Below are 17,837 nucleotides of genomic sequence, written 5' to 3'. Positions count from 1 at the left end.
CTTGACTTTTGGCAAAATGTTTAATAAAAATATCAACGACTTAGACTAATTTGCAAAACATTTTTTAAATAACAAAAAATTGTTACTGTACCTCTTCTTCAACTACTTCTGGTTCTTCGCTGACTGTTTTGGCAGTGGTGGTTGTCGTTGTAGTGGTTTTCCCAAAAATTAACGATGTCGCCCTCAGTCCGTGAGCATTTTGAAGGCTCAACCAAACAACTCCTGAAAAAAAATACACATTTATTACATACTTTTCCTCATTGTTGTAAAGATATTTCTATAGAATATTTTAATGCCTATTTTACATAAAATAATTGAAAACTAAGCTATGCATGTTATTTTTATTTTAAATTATTAATGAACGACCCAAATAGGACTAGAATGATACGGACAAAAAAAATCGTACATCTTTCGTTAAACAGCATGTCATTAATCTGTATGTTCGTAATTAAAGAAAACGCACCTCTTTGTGTCCGCTATTGATCGTCAAACACAATCGCTTCAAAGTAGAACACATGTTCAGCATAAATTTACAATAATTTGAACTAAACTTTCCATTTTGCTCGATTTGCTCAGCTAGATTTAGTAATAAAATAAATACCTACAATGCATTAGCAAGACACTTTTTTAAGACGTTTATAGAAGTAGCAACTAAAATTTTTCATCAGCTAGTGTCTGATGTGATCAAATTGTGTTAAAGCCAAACATTGATAAGGGGACCAAGATTATTTTATAACCAATTTGAGCTTGTAAAGCTACGAGATGTATAAGTATTTCCTTAATTGACCGTAAATTACTTAAATGCCTCCATTATTTCCCAATTTAAAACCAGCACGGTTAAAATACCAAACAAATAAATAATTAAAATAGTGTCGAAGACACATTGCATAGCCGTATTATCTTGTTTTGATCATAAAAAATACGTTGAAATCTTAGCTACCAACAAGTGTTCAGAGAGTAAAATAACGTGATGTAAGAGTATTTGGGGTAATAGTGTCATTTGCGCAATAAGTTTCTAAACATTTAAACATTTATGATATCTAGTAGGTAACGCAAAGTCCGAGAGTAAATCATACATTCCGGGTTCATACTTGGAACTTATAAATATAGAATTTTTACAGCAGCTTAATTTTAAATAAGTACAATAATAATATGTAGTTTTTACCAACAGTGAAATCACAAGAACTTTTCTTTTTATCGGCTAAATTTCTCTTTATAACGAAATAATTTTGCCAATCAGTAATTTTACACGAGAAAATCGCGTGACCGAAGGCCGAGCGATTTTGTCAAATGCCAGTTTTTGGAGCAAAATTACTGAATGACAAAATTTTGAGTTAAAAAGAAATTTATCCATGAACTGAAAAGCTCGCGTGATTTTTGGCAAGATAAATTAACTTTTATTTTATTTATTTATTTATTGAAGGAACAGTTATTAAATACACAGTTATTATAAGTTGTTTGGTTTGGTGTACTGACTTCAATATTTTCTTGTTAGTTTCTGTAAATGTTGAATATTCCTTTTGACTTATTCTAATCGAGGTTCGTAAGTTACTAATATGAGTTTCGTGATGTTCAGCGTCAATTTGAAGGTAGTGTTTAATGGATGATGACGATGAGTGTCCGGTTGTCTTTATCAGTTGTTGGTCACTTATCCCTGCTTTGTAAAATCGTGTTTGCAAACTAATTTTTAATATTGGCATATAATAATTTAATATTAATAAGAAAAATTGCTATTATAATGCAAATTATCTTATCAATTGGTCGATTTACCTTAGTGTTGCTTGGGGTTGGAAAGTCAACTTTCTACTCCTTAAAATAAAAGGTAAAAAAATATATGCAACTTTAAGTGACCCAGGCCTATTTCGAGGTAGATGAAAAATAAAAATTGGTAAATATTGTAAAAATTGTTATTCATTTTATTTTAATAAGAAAATCCATGCACTTGGCAAGACTTTTAATATATTTTCGGGATATGAATATTTACTACCGATCGACAATGTAGGCAATTAGTCCAAGCATTATAGAGAAATGCTTACAGAAATTATTACCTGGACAAAAAAAATATGACCGTGTAGAAAATTAAATTTTAAATTGAGTTTCATCCAAAATGACGAACATAGTTAAAAAAACACAAAGTTGCAAAAAACGGTTTTTCTAAAATAACTAAAAAAATATAGCACCGATTGAAAATTTTTAAATGAGAAAATTGTAGGTTTTAAAAAGATCTATCGACTGATTTTTTGTAAGTATCAATTGCTTTGTTACTTTTCGAGATATATCGAAAAAACCGTTAAAAATCTTCTCTTTTCTCTTCTTCTATAACTCGTTTACATTTACGTGCCCATATTTGCTATTTACTGCAAGCATAGCCCGCGGCAAGCCAAAAAAGAGAATATTTTTAACGGTTTTTTCGNAGGGTTACTGTGTTCTCCAGCGTGTACTAATTGCCAAAGCCAGTCTTGCTCAAATGTCCAATTAAATACAACAGACGAAGATTCATGTGATTTCGATGGAGAGATAGCTGATTCATCTTCATTTGAACAATTTATGAACATCCATCAAGAAGAGGAAGAAGAAGAAGAAGAAGAAGAAATCGAAGAAGACATGACTGTTGAAGTCGACTTTGAAGAGTATGAATCAGATTAAAATATCAAAAGAAATCAGAACTACAGTTAAAGTCAATAACCAATATCAATAATGATCATGCAGTTATAAGAGTATTGTCCCTGAAAATTCCGTCATAACAGTTCGTGGAGTAGGCCTACCAGGGAAATTGTTAAAAAAACAAAAACGCGCCAAAGTACACTACCTCGCAGGTGGTGTGGAAATGTGTGCATATTGTGTAGAATTATGAATTATGAAAATGAATTTGATTTTATAAGTAAGATTGTAACAACTTTTAAAAACGGAGCATTTTTGAACCAAGATGAGTTGACTTCCATAAATTCAACTGTTTTTATCTTTGGAATCTGTCGTTGCTGTATGACCACTGTTTTCAAGAATACCCTGTATAAAAGCTTAACAACTAATAATGAGCTTTTGATGAACAGGATATTTTACAAAATAGGAAAAAAATGCTATTGTGACTTGAAAAAAAAAACATTTAAATTGTAGAAACTTCATTTAGGTATATTGTGTCCGTTTTTTTTTTGTAGTAAATTTTATGAGTACGAGTTTAATTTAGAATAAAACACGTCATTAACATCAAGAAAATGTTAATGAATCGACATAAACATTTTATCCAAGATGAACTTGATTTGCCAGACATGGTAAATTCCTGGTAATTTTTAATAGACTTCGACCAGTTCGAAGACCTTTTTTCGACAGTTCAAGTTCGTACGTTTGATACTGCTAATGCTTTTCGAGGATCATAAAAAAAAACATTTAAAAATATATTCAATTCCATTAAATTAATAAACAATTCAAAACAATTTTAAAACTGAAACAAATCCTTAGTCGCGAATATCAATTTTCCCTCTCAAGTTTGATAAATGGGCAGCTATTAATAAAAATTAATAATTTCCATCCCACACTTTCAACGAAATGTTCAGTTAACACGAATAAAATCCAAATAATTGACTGTTTTTGCCAAGGTTGCACAGTAAAACTGTGGGTTTTAATATTAATATCGTTTAACTGTACTTGTTTACATTTTCTTGGCAGTAACGGGTTTTGGGGCCTTGAAGAACATTCGCCAAAATATCGTGAGTAGGCAGGTCACGTAGACTACTAAATAAAAAATTGGTATGCACTTCTGACAACGACGACAGTTTGGAAATGCCCTTTTGAAGGTTGAGAAGAAATCTGGATTTCAACATTAAAAACCAGATTTGAATTCTGAGACATATTGCTAATTTCATTCAATCTTATGAAATTAACCTTCGGAACACATTTTTAACTAGTTTTTATAAAATGGTTGCTAACAATGTTAACTTAACTTTGGGGCCTGATTTTATAAGAAATTAACAACTGATTGGAGTTGCTAATTTCAAGGTTAGTTAACAACTAATATCAAAACATATTTTATAAGAATAAGCAATAATAACCTGACTGTAACGCAACATTTTATTATTTCTGAAATGAATTAAATTGATGTAGTTGGTACAATATTAGAACTTAGAAGTGAATATTTTCTAGAAGTTTGATGAACAAAGCAGATATTTAAAAGTAAAAAGGGTATGATATATAAAACTATACCTACATAAATATTTTTTTTATATTTTAAGAGGCAACTGAATTTTTTTTAAGAAATATGAGCACGAGTAATAGTTGACATTATATCTATTATTTTTTTAAAGAAATTATACAGATAGCCAAAAAGAACAATTATTATTCATGTACAGTATCATTCATGTCATTTACTATATTTTGACCTCCTCTTTAACTTTTTTGTTGTAAGAATTATAAAAAAAAATGTGAAATACAAAAGTTGCACGTTTTTTTATGAAGTTTTCGAAAATGATAGTAGAAAAACAACTGAAGTCGAAACAAAATGGTGGCAGATGTTAACTTTGCTAATTTAAATTGAACACCCTGTATATTTTTACATATTTGGATAGAACGTTCTCTGTCGAGCATAGTCATATAGGGTTTATTGAGTCCATCTCTAAAAATAAACGAGATAATAAAAAACCTATTAAGAAAATAAGACATTTTGTAATTTCTAAACCTCTTTCGGGCATTTCTGCCTTTTTCCAATTACGTAAGGATTTACAGATTTAGGTGTAATATTTTGACATATCGCACATTGATACGGTCCAAAATGCGTATAGGTATTTTAACTATATCTCACTAATTAGGCCGCGAGAGGCCTAATTATTCATGGACAATGTTATATGGTAGGTCGTGACAGTGGCAGGTAGTAATGTCATAATAACATTGTTATTGATCGACAGTTTGTATTATTATTTAATTAAAATTAAAGAAGTAGAAAATTGAAATATTATTAGGAATTAAAATAGAGTATAGAGAATAACTTACTCTATTTTAATTCCTATAATACCTATTTCAATTTTCTATTTCTGTGTAACCCCTTTTAATTAAATAATAATACAAACTATCAAACAATAACAATGTTGACATAACATTACCTGTCATTGTGACGGCCTACCATATAACATTTTCCATTGTAAATAGGCCCCTCACGACCTAATTAGTGAGATTTAGTTAAAATACCTATACGCATTTTGGATTATATCAATGTCTGATATGTCAAAGTAACAACTAAATTCAAATCCTTACGCAACTGGAAAAAGGGCGGAAATGCCTTAAATAGATCTAACAATTACAAAATGTTTTATTTTCTTAATAAAAAAAACTTCTTTTCGTTTTTTAATATTATCTCACTTATTGTTGGAGATGGACCCGACAAACCGTATATGACTATGCTCGACAGGGAACGTTCTATCCAAATATGTAAAAATATACAGGGTATTCCATTTAAATTAATAAAGTTAACATCTGTGGCCATTTTCTTTGGACTTCAGTTGTTGTTCTGTCATTTTCGAAAACTTCATAAAAAATCGTGCAACTTTTGTATTTCACATTTTTTTTATAACTCTTAAAACAAAAAAGTTAATAAGGGGGTCAAAATATAGTGAATCACTCTGTACATGAAATAGAATCTCGTATGATAATATGAAACTTTACAATTTGTTTTTTTTTGTTACAAAATAAAAAATTCAGGGCCGATTGCACCAATATACTTAAATTTTAAGCTTTGCTTAAATTGTAAGTGAATCCTTTCTGCAGTCCATATATCTGAAGTCGAAGTAAATCTGTCTAGTACATTTTGTAAGAGCTTAAAGTAATGCATCCAATATTTTTGAAAATAAAGTTGCAGTATAAGCAATAAGAATAAGAATTAAAACTACAGTAGGTACCATTCGTGCGTTTTATAAAATAAAATAAGGCTATGTTATGATTATTATGTTTCTGAAGTTGCAGAATGTCTAATTTTAATTTTTAACAATCCACTTATAATCCATACTTCCAAAATCGCATTTTATTTGGATGTAGGTGATATGTGGTTTCAACAATACCGTGCCGCATGCCATATAGCCCGAGAAACAATTCAATTATTGCATGAGTCAATTTCTGGTCGTGTAATTTCCCGTTTTGATGGTTAGAATTGACTTAGATTGATTGATTTAACATCGTTGGATTTTTTTCTTTGGGTTTTTTTGAAGTTTAAGGTTTATGCCAACAAGCTCACGACCACCCACGTATTAGAGAAGGAAATTGAGCGCTGTATCAACGAAATTTTAAGCGTATGTATGTAAAACAGTCATGGAAATTTTCGACAAAAGGATGCGTATGTGCCAGCAAAGCCATTAAAACCAAATACCCGATATGCTATTCCATATATGTATAAGTCTATACTGTATATTTTATAAATCAATAAAAAAAATTACAATTTTTAATTAAAATCTTCTGTCGTTTGTGACTAAATAATAGATAATTAATTCTACCAGATAGCAAATATTCATATTTTTGAGAAATTTAATTAATTTCTTACGATTTTCATTTTTCAGTTTTTTGGAATATTTTTATTAATGAATAACTTGACTTTTGGCAAAATGTTTAATAAAAATATCAACGACTTAGACTAATTTGCAAAACATTTTTTAAATAACAAAAAATTGTTACTGTACCTCTTCTTCAACTACTTCTGGTTCTTCGCTGACTGTTTTGGCAGTGGTGGTTGTCGTTGTAGTGGTTTTCCCAAAAATTAACGATGTCGCCCTTAGTCCGTGAGCATTTTGAAGGCTCAACCAAACAACTCCTGAAAAAAAATACACATTTATTACATACTTTTCCTCATTGTTGTAAAGATATTTCTATAGAATATGTTAATGCCTATTTTACATAAAATAATTGAAAACTAAGCTATGCATGTTATTTTTATTTTAAATTATTAATGAACGACCCAAATAGGACTAGAATGATACGGACAAAAAAAATCGTACATCTTTCGTTAAACAGCATGTCATTAATCTGTATGTTCGTAATTAAAGAAAACGCACCTCTTTGTGTCCGCTATTGATCGTCAAACACAATCGCTTCAAAGTAGAACACATGTTCAGCATAAATTTACAATAATTTGAACTAAACTTTCCATTTTGCTCGATTTGCTCAGCTAGATTTAGTAATAAAATAAATACCTACAATGCATTAGCAAGACACTTTTTTAAGACGTTTATAGAAGTAGCAACTAAAATTTTTCATCAGCTAGTGTCTGATGTGATCAAATTGTGTTAAAGCCAAACATTGACAAGGGAACAAGATTATTTTATAACCAATTTGAGCTTGTAAAGCTACGAGATGTATAAGTATTTCCTTAATTGACCGTAAATTACTTAAATGCCTCCATTATTTCTCAATTTAAAACCAGCGCGGTTAAAATACCAAACAAATAAATAATTAAAATAGTGTCGAAGACACATTGCATAGCCGTATTATCTTGTTTTGATCATAAAAAATACGTTGAAATCTTAGCTACCAACAAGTGTTCAGAGAGTAAAATAACGTGATGTAAGAGTATTTGGGGTAATAGTGTCATTTGCGCAATAAGTTTCTAAACATTTAAACATTTATGATATCTAGTAGGTAACGCAAAGTCCGAGAGGAAATCATACATTCCAGGTTCGTACTTGGAACCTATAAAAATAGAATTTTTACAGCAGCTTAATTTTAAATACAATAATAATATGTAGTTTTTACCAACAGTGAAATCACAAGAACTTTTCTTTTTATCGGCTAAATTTCTCTTTATAACGAAATAATTTTGCCAATCAGTAATTTTACACGAGAAAATCGCGTGACCGAAGGCCGAGCGATTTTGTCAAATGCCAGTTTTTGGAGCAAAATTACTGAATGACAAAATTTTGAGTTAAAAATAAATTTATCCATGAAGTGAAAAGCTCGCGTGATTTTTGGCAAGATAAATTAACTTTTATTTTATTTATTTATTTATTGAAGGAACAGTTATTAAATACACAGTTATTATAAGTTGTTTGGTTTGGTGTACTGACTTCAATATTTTCTTGTTAGTTTCTGTAAATGTTGAATATTCCTTTTGACTTATTCTAATCGAGGTTCGTAAGTTACTAATATGAGTTTCGTGATGTTCAGCGTCAATTTGAAGGTAGTGTTTAATGGATGATGACGATGAGTGTCCGGTTGTCTTTATCAGTTGTTGGTCACTTATCCCTGCTTTGTAAAATCGTGTTTGCAAACTAATTTTTAATATTGGCATATAATAATTTAATATTAATAAGAAAAATTGCTATTATAATGCAAATTATCTTATCTACTCCTTAAAATAAAAGGTAAAAAAATATATGCAACTTTAAGTGACCCAGGCCTATTTCGAGGTAGATGAAAAATAAAAATTGGTAAATATTGTAAAAATTGTTATTCATTTTATTTTAATAAGAAAATCCATGCACTTGGCAAGACTTTTAATATATTTTCGGGATATGAATATTTACTACCGATCGACAATGTAGGCAATTAGTCCAAGCATTATAGAGAAATGCTTACAGAAATTATTACCTGGACAAAAAAAATATGACCGTATAGAAAATTAAATTTTAAATTGAGTTTCTTGTTCTTTAAACTCGATCCAATATGGCGAACATGGTTAAAAAAAATCGCAAAGTTGAAAAAAACGGTTTTTCTAAAATAACTAAAAAAATATAGCACGGATTGAAAAATTTTAAATGAGAAAGTTGTAGGTTTTAAAAAGATCTATCGACTGATTTTTTGAAAGTATCGATTGCTTTGTTACTTTTCGAGATATATCGAAAAAACCGTTAAAAATCTTCTCTTTTCTCTTCTTCTATAACTCGTTTACATTTACGTGCCCATATTTGCTATTTACTGCAAGCATAGCCCGCGGCAAGCCAAAAAAGTACATTTTTGAAAAATTTAAAAATATTAATTATTTTTCGAGATATATCGATTTTTTGAAAAAAAGGCGCTCTCGAAAATTGGCTAGATCTTCTCAGCGGATAGCCCTACAGTAACGATTTTCGGTTTATTTTCTTCGTAAAGAGTTATATTATCATGCTGTTAAAAAATGTTGACGATTTTATTAATTTTCAGGATCAAAAAATGACTGAAAAAGTTGCACTTTTTTTGGGTGTTTTTTTCAAATAACTATTTAAATTTTTATTTTATGAAAATTACTTTTAAAGAAAGAAACTGCTGACATTTCTTCACGAATTAAAAAAAAATGTTTTTCTACGACCTTCTGGAGCCGAGATAACTTTTTATTTAAAGAAAATGTTGAAAACGCAATTAACATTTTACAGCGATGCGCTTGAGGGTGGGTTGTAGAAAGAACAGGTTAAACGAAGTTTACAAAAACTTGGGTTAACTTTTAAACTTAAATTATCAAATGGTGCGTTGTACAATACGTAATTAAGTGTCGGTTACCTAACCGCCGATTTTGCATAGTGGCAGTACATTTTCGTTCATCCGAACCGCGGTATCCGTGCATCTGAACTACTAAAGAAGAAATATGACGCCTTTTTGAAAATAAACATTAATTTCTGACTTACTATTCCCAAATTTTAGTATTTATAATATAAACACAGTATTTAAATATGGACAAAGAAAAGAAAAAAGTTAAAACCCGTGCACCGAGAAGGAAGAGAGAATCTTGTTAAATTACGTCCAAAATATACCGTTTTTAGGTCTCCGATGTACTCATAGAAGAATGTTAATATTCAATTTTCTATGGATGAACTGTATACTTTCATTAAACTCCTCAATCCTCATCATCGGTGTAATAATACAAATCCATTAAGTAGGTACATATTAGTTTTCACTTTTGGAATTTATTATCATTTTTAGAACTACGAATGAACTTTATAAGTCAGTTTTTAGTTAGTGTAATAACCATAGAGATAAATGGAAATAACAAATAATCTTTCGTCCACGGAAAAATCAATAAAAAGTATGGTTATATTTGATAAACTTAGTTTAAACTGCGAAATATGGTCGGTAAACTAAAACTCTGGTTAAACGAGGAATTTATCTTAAACTATATTGGTACAACACTCTTTGCATATTAAACTCCATTTAATTCTTAACTCTTCTTTCTACAACCCGCCCTGATGGAGGTTAATATTGAATACTAATATTTTCAAAAAAAAATAGTAGGTCATATTTTTTTTTGTCCAGGTAATAATTTCTGCAAATTTAACATCAATCCGTGATAGAATGCTTGGACTAAATAGGCAATTCATTTCTTGTCGACATGGACGAGATTGTTTGTTTGTTGGAGGAGAACAATTCGAGAATTTTGGATGAAACCTGGGCGACAAAAGTACGATAAGGTAGGAATGCAAAATGTTTTTGATAATTATTTTTGGCAGGACTCTCAACAGGGTAAAAGTGAAAGGCACCATCAGATAAAGGAAGACGGATGATAATTGTCCATATCGGTAGTGCTAATGGTTCTGCGGAGAGTGCTTTACTGTCATTTTTTATCTATAATAAAATAAAGGTAAAATTATATTCTTAATGTGGCCTGGATCATTGTCTAGTGTGCAATTTTACATAAAATTGTTATGCGTCTATACAGGGTGTTTCAATTAAAACTTTTCACCTGGAAAATATCGAAATTAAAACAAAAACAAAACCTGAGAGTATAGAGAAGATCTTTAGTCTATTTTAATTCCTATAATATTTCAGTTTTCTACTTCTGTGTAACCCATTTTAATTAAATAATAATACAAACTGTCAAACAATAACAATGTTGTCATGACATTACCTGTCACTGTCACGGCCTACCATATAATATTGTCCGTGTCCATGTCTAGATATATTACAACTAAATCTGTAAATCCTTACGTAATTGGAAAAAGGCAGAAATGCCTGAAAGAGGTCTAATAATTACAAGATATCTTATTATCTAAATAAAAAAACTTCTTTTCTTTTTTTAATAGTATCCCGCTTATTGTTAGAGATGGACCCAAAAACCCTATATGACTATGCTCGATAGAGAACGTTCTATCCAAATATGTAAAAATATACAGGGTGTTCCATTTAAATTAACAAAGTTAACATACGCGGCCATTTTGTTTGGACTTCATTTGCTTTTGTACTATCACTTTCGAAAAATTCATAAAAAATCGTGCAATTTTTGTATTTCATATTTTTTTATAACTCTAAAAACAAAAAAGTGAAAAAGAATGTCAGGATACCAATAGTGAATCACCTTGTACCTACATGTTTCTTTGAAGCCCTTCAAAATAAAAAAAATCATAGAATACGGTCTGCAAAACATTATTAAATGAATAATTTAAATTTTTTTCTACAGTATTATAACAAACCGTAGGTATTCTTTCCTCGTGCAGGATGTCATATTCCACGTGTTTTCCGTTTGTGAGAATGTCCATTTTTACTTACATCAAGCTACAAGTGTACAAACAGATCTAACGGTACAATATTAAATTATATTATGACTTTTATTGCGGCAATTAATTTAATAAAATTACTCCTATCCTTTCGCTGACTAATAGATACATGTTTTTTTGTAAAATATTGCGCGACTACTAGGTAATTATTATTTAAAATAGTTTTTTTAATTATGGACTAATGAAGTCATAAAGTTTCCTGTATTATTAAATGTCTACGTACACAAATGGAACATCGTCAAGTCAATTTATCATATGTATACAATAATAAAAAGTAAATTACAGTTCTGCTAGAAGTTCTGCTTATTAAATTGAATATTTAAACTTTCCAACGCGTACTGGGATGTCCAGAGACAAAAGAAACTTAGTCAGTTAAAATTTGACAGAAAAAAATATTTTTTTTTTGTTCTTGGTACAGTTCGACAATGGAAAAATTTGACAGCGATAAAAAGGTGCATAGCTTTTCATCACCGAAAAAAACTCCTGTTCCTCTAAACCTAAACTATAGGCGCACGTCAGTTCAAAATGCTTCCTGTCATTACAATTATTAAGTATTGTTGAAATTGTTAGTATAAAATAAATATGAGTCGTTTTGGAAAAACTTCGACTGAACAAATTAGAAAAAACAGAAAAATCAATTCCACAATTCACAAAAAACACTAAATCGTCGATATAGAGACAATTTATGGAGTTTTGTCAAATACAAAATTACGAACTGTCAGAAATAACTCCATTAAAAAATATAGCGGATATGTTACAGGATTGGGTATATAACGTGAAAAAGTTTACAAAGAATATGCAGTTAAAACAATCTGGAATTCAACTGCAAAGATGATTCAAGAAAAATATATCATTGAATATAACATTAAATTTGATCCTTTTATCGACATAACTATAAAAGCAGCTTGTGATGCAAGAAACAGTAAGAGGAAGGAATTACAAGTTATTTCAGAGAAAAGAAAAGTATGTTCTATATCTATAGCAATAGACGAGGAAAATATACCTACTAAGAATGGCAAAATTGTGGAATATAAATGAACCAGAGGGATTGCAAAAAAGATTATTTCATGTAGCTTCTTATGAATTGACTTGAAGGTGAGGAGAGGCTGTAAAATTTACCATTTTAAAAGTGAAAAAAGTCAAGAAGAAACACCAACAGGAAGAATCGAATTCAATATTTTTAAAGACAGCACAAGGTGGATCGAAAAAGTTGACAGGCAGCAAATGGATGACAAAAAATAAGAAAAATAAAGGAAGTTGTCCCGTTACAATGTCTCTTAGAAAAAAGAAATGAAAACATAACATCCGATCGACTTTTTTTAACTCCAAACCCCTCTTGGACAAACACAAATTCTAAAGGTTAGTATAAAAATGTTCCACTAGGAATTAATACTATATCTACACGGACAAAAGAATCTGCAGCTAAAATTGGACTGGACATCACAAACAATAAAAATAAAGCAGGGATAAGTGATCAACAACTGATAAAGTAACCGGACACTCATCGTCGTCATCCATTAAACCCAATCTTCAAATTGACGCTGAACATCACGAAAGTCTTATTACTAACTTACGAACCTCGGATAGAATAAGTGAAGTCAAAAGGAATATTATGTACGGAAACTAGATAAAAAAATATTGAAATCAGTACACCAAACCAAACAATTTAGAATAACTGTGTAGGTATTTAAAAACTGTTCCTTCAAACAATATGAATAAATAAAGATAATGGTCGTTATTCATTCACATAGAATAAATAAAGATATTTATTTTTGTTGTTCATTCACATATTTGACCACTAATTTATCTTGCCAAAAACCACGCGAGCTTTTCATTTCATGGATAAATTTCTTTTTAACTCAAAATTTTGCCAATCAGCAATTTTGCTCGAGAAGTGCATTTGACAAAATCGCTCGACCTTCATGTCAGTTTTTCTCGTAAAATTACTGATTGGCAAAATTATTTCGTTACAAAGAGAAATTTATGCGACAAAAAGAAAAGCTTTTGTGATTTTATTGTTACTTAAAATACGAAATTATCAATTTTTGCAATAAGGGCTTTGAAAACAAATTATCCAATTATTTCTCTAAACGAAATATTGATAGCTCAGTTGACATTTACTGATCATTCTCAATTCATTACAATAACCTGAAATTTTTTTGTTATTTTCACTATTAAACAAACATTTTTATAATATTTTTTAATAATAGTTATATGAAGTCATTGTTTTCCACATGATTATCATTTTTTCCCTAGGTAAAGCCGAAAATAGTTGGAAAGAAAATAAAACAATTGTATTGAATTTTAAAAGAACTCTGTTTTACCTCTTCACACTATGCAAAACATGCAAATTTAAAAGTATGGTGAAATTTTTTACTGAGGATAGGAATCACAAGTACAAATAGTTTCTGTGCCAGTGAACTGGCCATTCTTACCTGCCGATAAGAGTATCCACAGGCCAGGCGGCCTCCTCATTCTTCTGAAACAATAAAAAAATGTTGTAATACTCAGTTTCTAAGACCCTGTAGAGATACCATCATCCTGTGTTTCAAGTTTACGCAGTGTGATGGTTCTCAAATGATATGAACATGTTTCAAAAATCAAAAATTAATAGCTCCATAATTTTGTCCACGAAATATGAATTATAAGGGTAGCAACGTATTATAGCAAAGTATTATTTTTAGAACGGGGACATAAATCGTGCCTGAATTAAAAAAAATCTCCTTGTCGACCTTTAAAATCGAAGAGGCACTACATTGAAGTAAATACTACTAAAACAACTTTCCTCGCTTCAGTTTGTGATATTGGCAAGCTTTTATCTGCATGATCATCGGACGTGATATACCGATTTTAACACATCCTATTGCTAAACAGGTCCTCGATTATTCTGACATGTGGGCAAGTGAACGACGAAACTGTATAATCTTCCTCACGACAATCGTGATTAGTTTGTGGGAGAAAATAGATATTATTTACCTCGGTTTATTTAACATTTAACGTAGCAGCATTCCGAGAAATATAACGAGAATGGCTGCATTTGAGTTTTGTTATATTCTGTATCGTAATCACTGTTTGCAGCTGTATCGAACTATTGTCAAAGCGCTGAGGCTATTATGAAACTATCAGAAAAATGATCTCCATTTGCTTAGTTTTATAAGACCTTTCATTTCAATCTGTGAGTCTTGTTTTATTATGACAGTATTTTATTTGTACCGTTTTTAACCATTAAGGGTATTTCACAGCTATAGGCATGATGACACTAACCAAGATTCACTAAAATTATGTATTTATGTAAAGAAATATGATTCATGGATTACAAAAAACGTATTTATTTTTATATGATCGAGATTGATAATATTTTTGATAAAATAAAACTACAAAATACAGCAAACCGCCATGATAGATTGAACACCAATCAGATCGAATTACGTCACATCTATGTAAATGTCATTTTGTATCATTTTGTACTTCTACAATATCCGCAGTATTTATTTTCGTTTAAATATTTTGTGTTTCCCAACTATCAGTTGCTTAGTTTTGTGTTACCAAAACCATAATCAGGAAACGTTAGGTACTTGAAAAGTTTCTAAAAGAAGGAAAGAAAATAAAGCTCAACAACTGCGAGTTAATAAAATATCAAAAAGACTATGTTTGTGATCAATATATCATAATATAGATAGGCATAGTACGTAATAATTAGTGCCAGCCAAAGTTAACAAAATAATAATATCTTATTGATAAGGAAAGCGATTGCAGAAAACAATTAACAGTTGTCTGCGGCAATCAGGTAATACCCATTTCAAAAACGAAAATAACCGTTCAACATTTATCGAAATCACAGGTGCGTATCTAAAATAGTTGAAGTTTTTAATAGATGCTATTTTTACTACTTCACATTTCCGAATAAGATGTACATGACTGTCTCTGACCAGAAGCTTCGCATCGATCAATGTATTCGATACGTATCTAGCGGCACCCTAATGCTTGCCCTGCCAGTTCAGTTTTTTTGCTGAGAGACGTTGGCTGTGCATTTTATTGTCGTATGTGAGTGTGTGTGTGTGAGTGAGTTTGACACTATGCTTGGTCAAGTATATGGCAAGTGTTTTTGTGACAGTCAGTAGCATTGTGTATTGTAAGCATAGAGCGGTACACGGCTTGTCCACATATTTAGCCTATTACTGCTAATACAGCACATATTGCCGCTTACTAGCATAATAGAATATAATACTACTGTTTATTTATTTGATTGTCGCCACAAAGTTTCCGATTTCTATTCATAAGCGATCCCAAAGAACATCCGTTTACATGTGTTTTATAACGAATGAGAGGTTATTGAAGTCAAAATAGGCCGTGCAGAAGTTAATAACGACAAACATACAGGGGGTCAAAGATTAAGATAAAAATCGTTTTTTCTCGATACTAAATATTTGGATTAAATGCAAATTTCATAAAAATGGATGCTCCTAACAATGTCATCTAAGATTACCCTTTATTCGTAGAAAAGTATGAAGAATTAATGTCTAATATCAGAAATCACATATTGTGAGGATATAAAAAGTTGGCATCTTGAGAACGATATAGGAAGTTTTAATAGCATTTTAACCTCTATTATACGTTCTTGAGAGGTTAGTAGCTATTGACCGGACACCCTGTATACTTCTAGCTTCTAATTGAATCAGTTTTCATCCTGCGTATGAATTAACCATAACTGCACTTCAAACTAATTGCATCTTAAAGGCTATTAGTAAAGAAAGTACACTATAATATTTACTAATATAGTCGAACTAGTTCAGTTCATGTTATTTATACGCGTAGAGAGAAAATAGTTTACTTCCTCTGATTGTGAGAATTGCACTAGGGCCGCAAAATATTGACTGATCTACTTGTTGCTACGTTTTTACCATATAAAATTAATGTTATAGTGTGCAGTGGCTTTATTTTTAAAGCGAATGGAAAACAAAGTATTAAAACTCAGAAGTAGATTTCATAATACCTATCAGAAATTTTATTTCTTTATTATTCTGGTTAATATCTCTGTAATCCAATGATCTCATAAGCTTTAGTAACAAACGTTTTTTTTTATGACAGAATCTATAAAGAACCAATTATTTGGACATATAAGTCCTTAACATTTACTTACAGTTCCACAACATTCAATACATAACTCGAATGGCATCATTGCTAATTATAGGAAATGTGATTGTATATTTTTTTTAAACTCATATAAAACTAGTATTTGAACAATACAAAGTGTTTACTGAAAATTGCGTCATCACAGTAAGTAGGAAACATTTTCAGCAGGAATTATATGATCTTGCCTTGATAACTATGAAGAGGTTAAGATATTAAGGAGGTTCGATACATCTCTTGCGGGGCAGGCGGTGCGGGAGGAAAGCCTATGCTAATACACGGTAGTTTCGTTGTAGTACCAACCTTACATAAACTAATTTGAGCGAACTAAATATAATATATACGAATGAAATTTATACAACACATATTAGCTTGCATATATTTTTCGTGTTTAATGCACGGCAATTAACATTTTATTTGAATAAAAGTGTCTATTTATTTATTAAGAGCTTCTAAAATTGTGGATGAAATCTGGCAACATTGCCATTGCCATGCCGTAGTGGCAAAAGTTGGATCAACTGTCATTACTGTCAACTGTGCTTAGCGCATATTTCGTAAACTTGATGAACATCCAAGATACGAAGAAAAAGCAATATAAATGCGTATGAAACATAATATGGATTGATGAGAAAAAAGTAAAATGTGCAAACCGAGAATCTGTATGATAACTATCAAGAAGCTCAGAGAATGATATTGAGACGTCGTCTTGTCAAATTGAAGATTATGACAGAACACCTATACTGTTCGTTTTGCAAAGAGATGCTTTCAATTTTTGTTTCAAATTGCTATTATATTGCATTACATCACGAAAAATGTATTTAATATTACTACATATGTTTTCGATTGCAATAATTTTATAGTCTATAATCGAACTATTCAAATATAGCGCGTCAGTCAAAGCGTTAAATACAGCTACAGTGTTGCCATATTTCCTTTCATTGGATCAGATGTTTGTTCGAATTTGTCAAAACGTTATATATTCATTTCATTATCTCAATAATTACATTGTAAGTGCATATTTTTATTGTTTTAAAATGTTTAGTAATATTTAATTCTTTATTTACAATTTTATTTTCCCGATCCTAACCATTTTTAAGAGCAATATTCACCTTTGATTAAAGTTTTTTCCCAACTCCCATAAGAGCCTATGTATAAGAGCATAATTTTTAATATCATCTGACACAGCACAGGAGCATGTAGGGGGAGCCCAAAATATGGTGATTTAACGCAACTTCTTTATGATAAGCCAAGGGCGTCGCCAGCCAATGGCTAGGGGGG

General features: G+C 30.5%; 1 protein-coding gene across 1 annotated transcript in view; it reads right to left on the bottom strand.

The window, feature by feature from the left end:
* The window catches only part of LOC108908133 (DNA ligase 1-like), a 69,721-nt gene that overhangs the window by 25,090 nt on the left and 26,794 nt on the right, over positions 1-17,837 (bottom strand). The window contains exons 2-3 of the mRNA XM_018712059.2: positions 13,865-13,908; positions 6,654-6,784 (exon numbers count right to left, since the gene is read on the bottom strand). Of these exons, the coding sequence (XP_018567575.1) occupies positions 6,654-6,784; positions 13,865-13,904 (171 nt within the window). The 5' untranslated portion in view covers positions 13,905-13,908. The remainder of the gene's footprint in view (positions 1-6,653; positions 6,785-13,864; positions 13,909-17,837) is intronic.

Source organism: Anoplophora glabripennis, unplaced genomic scaffold (assembly GCF_000390285.2).
Source record: "Anoplophora glabripennis isolate ALB-LARVAE unplaced genomic scaffold, Agla_2.0 scaffold254, whole genome shotgun sequence".
Taxonomy (NCBI): Eukaryota; Metazoa; Arthropoda; class Insecta; order Coleoptera; family Cerambycidae; genus Anoplophora; species Anoplophora glabripennis.
This window is presented reverse-complemented; position numbering and strand designations above follow the sequence as displayed.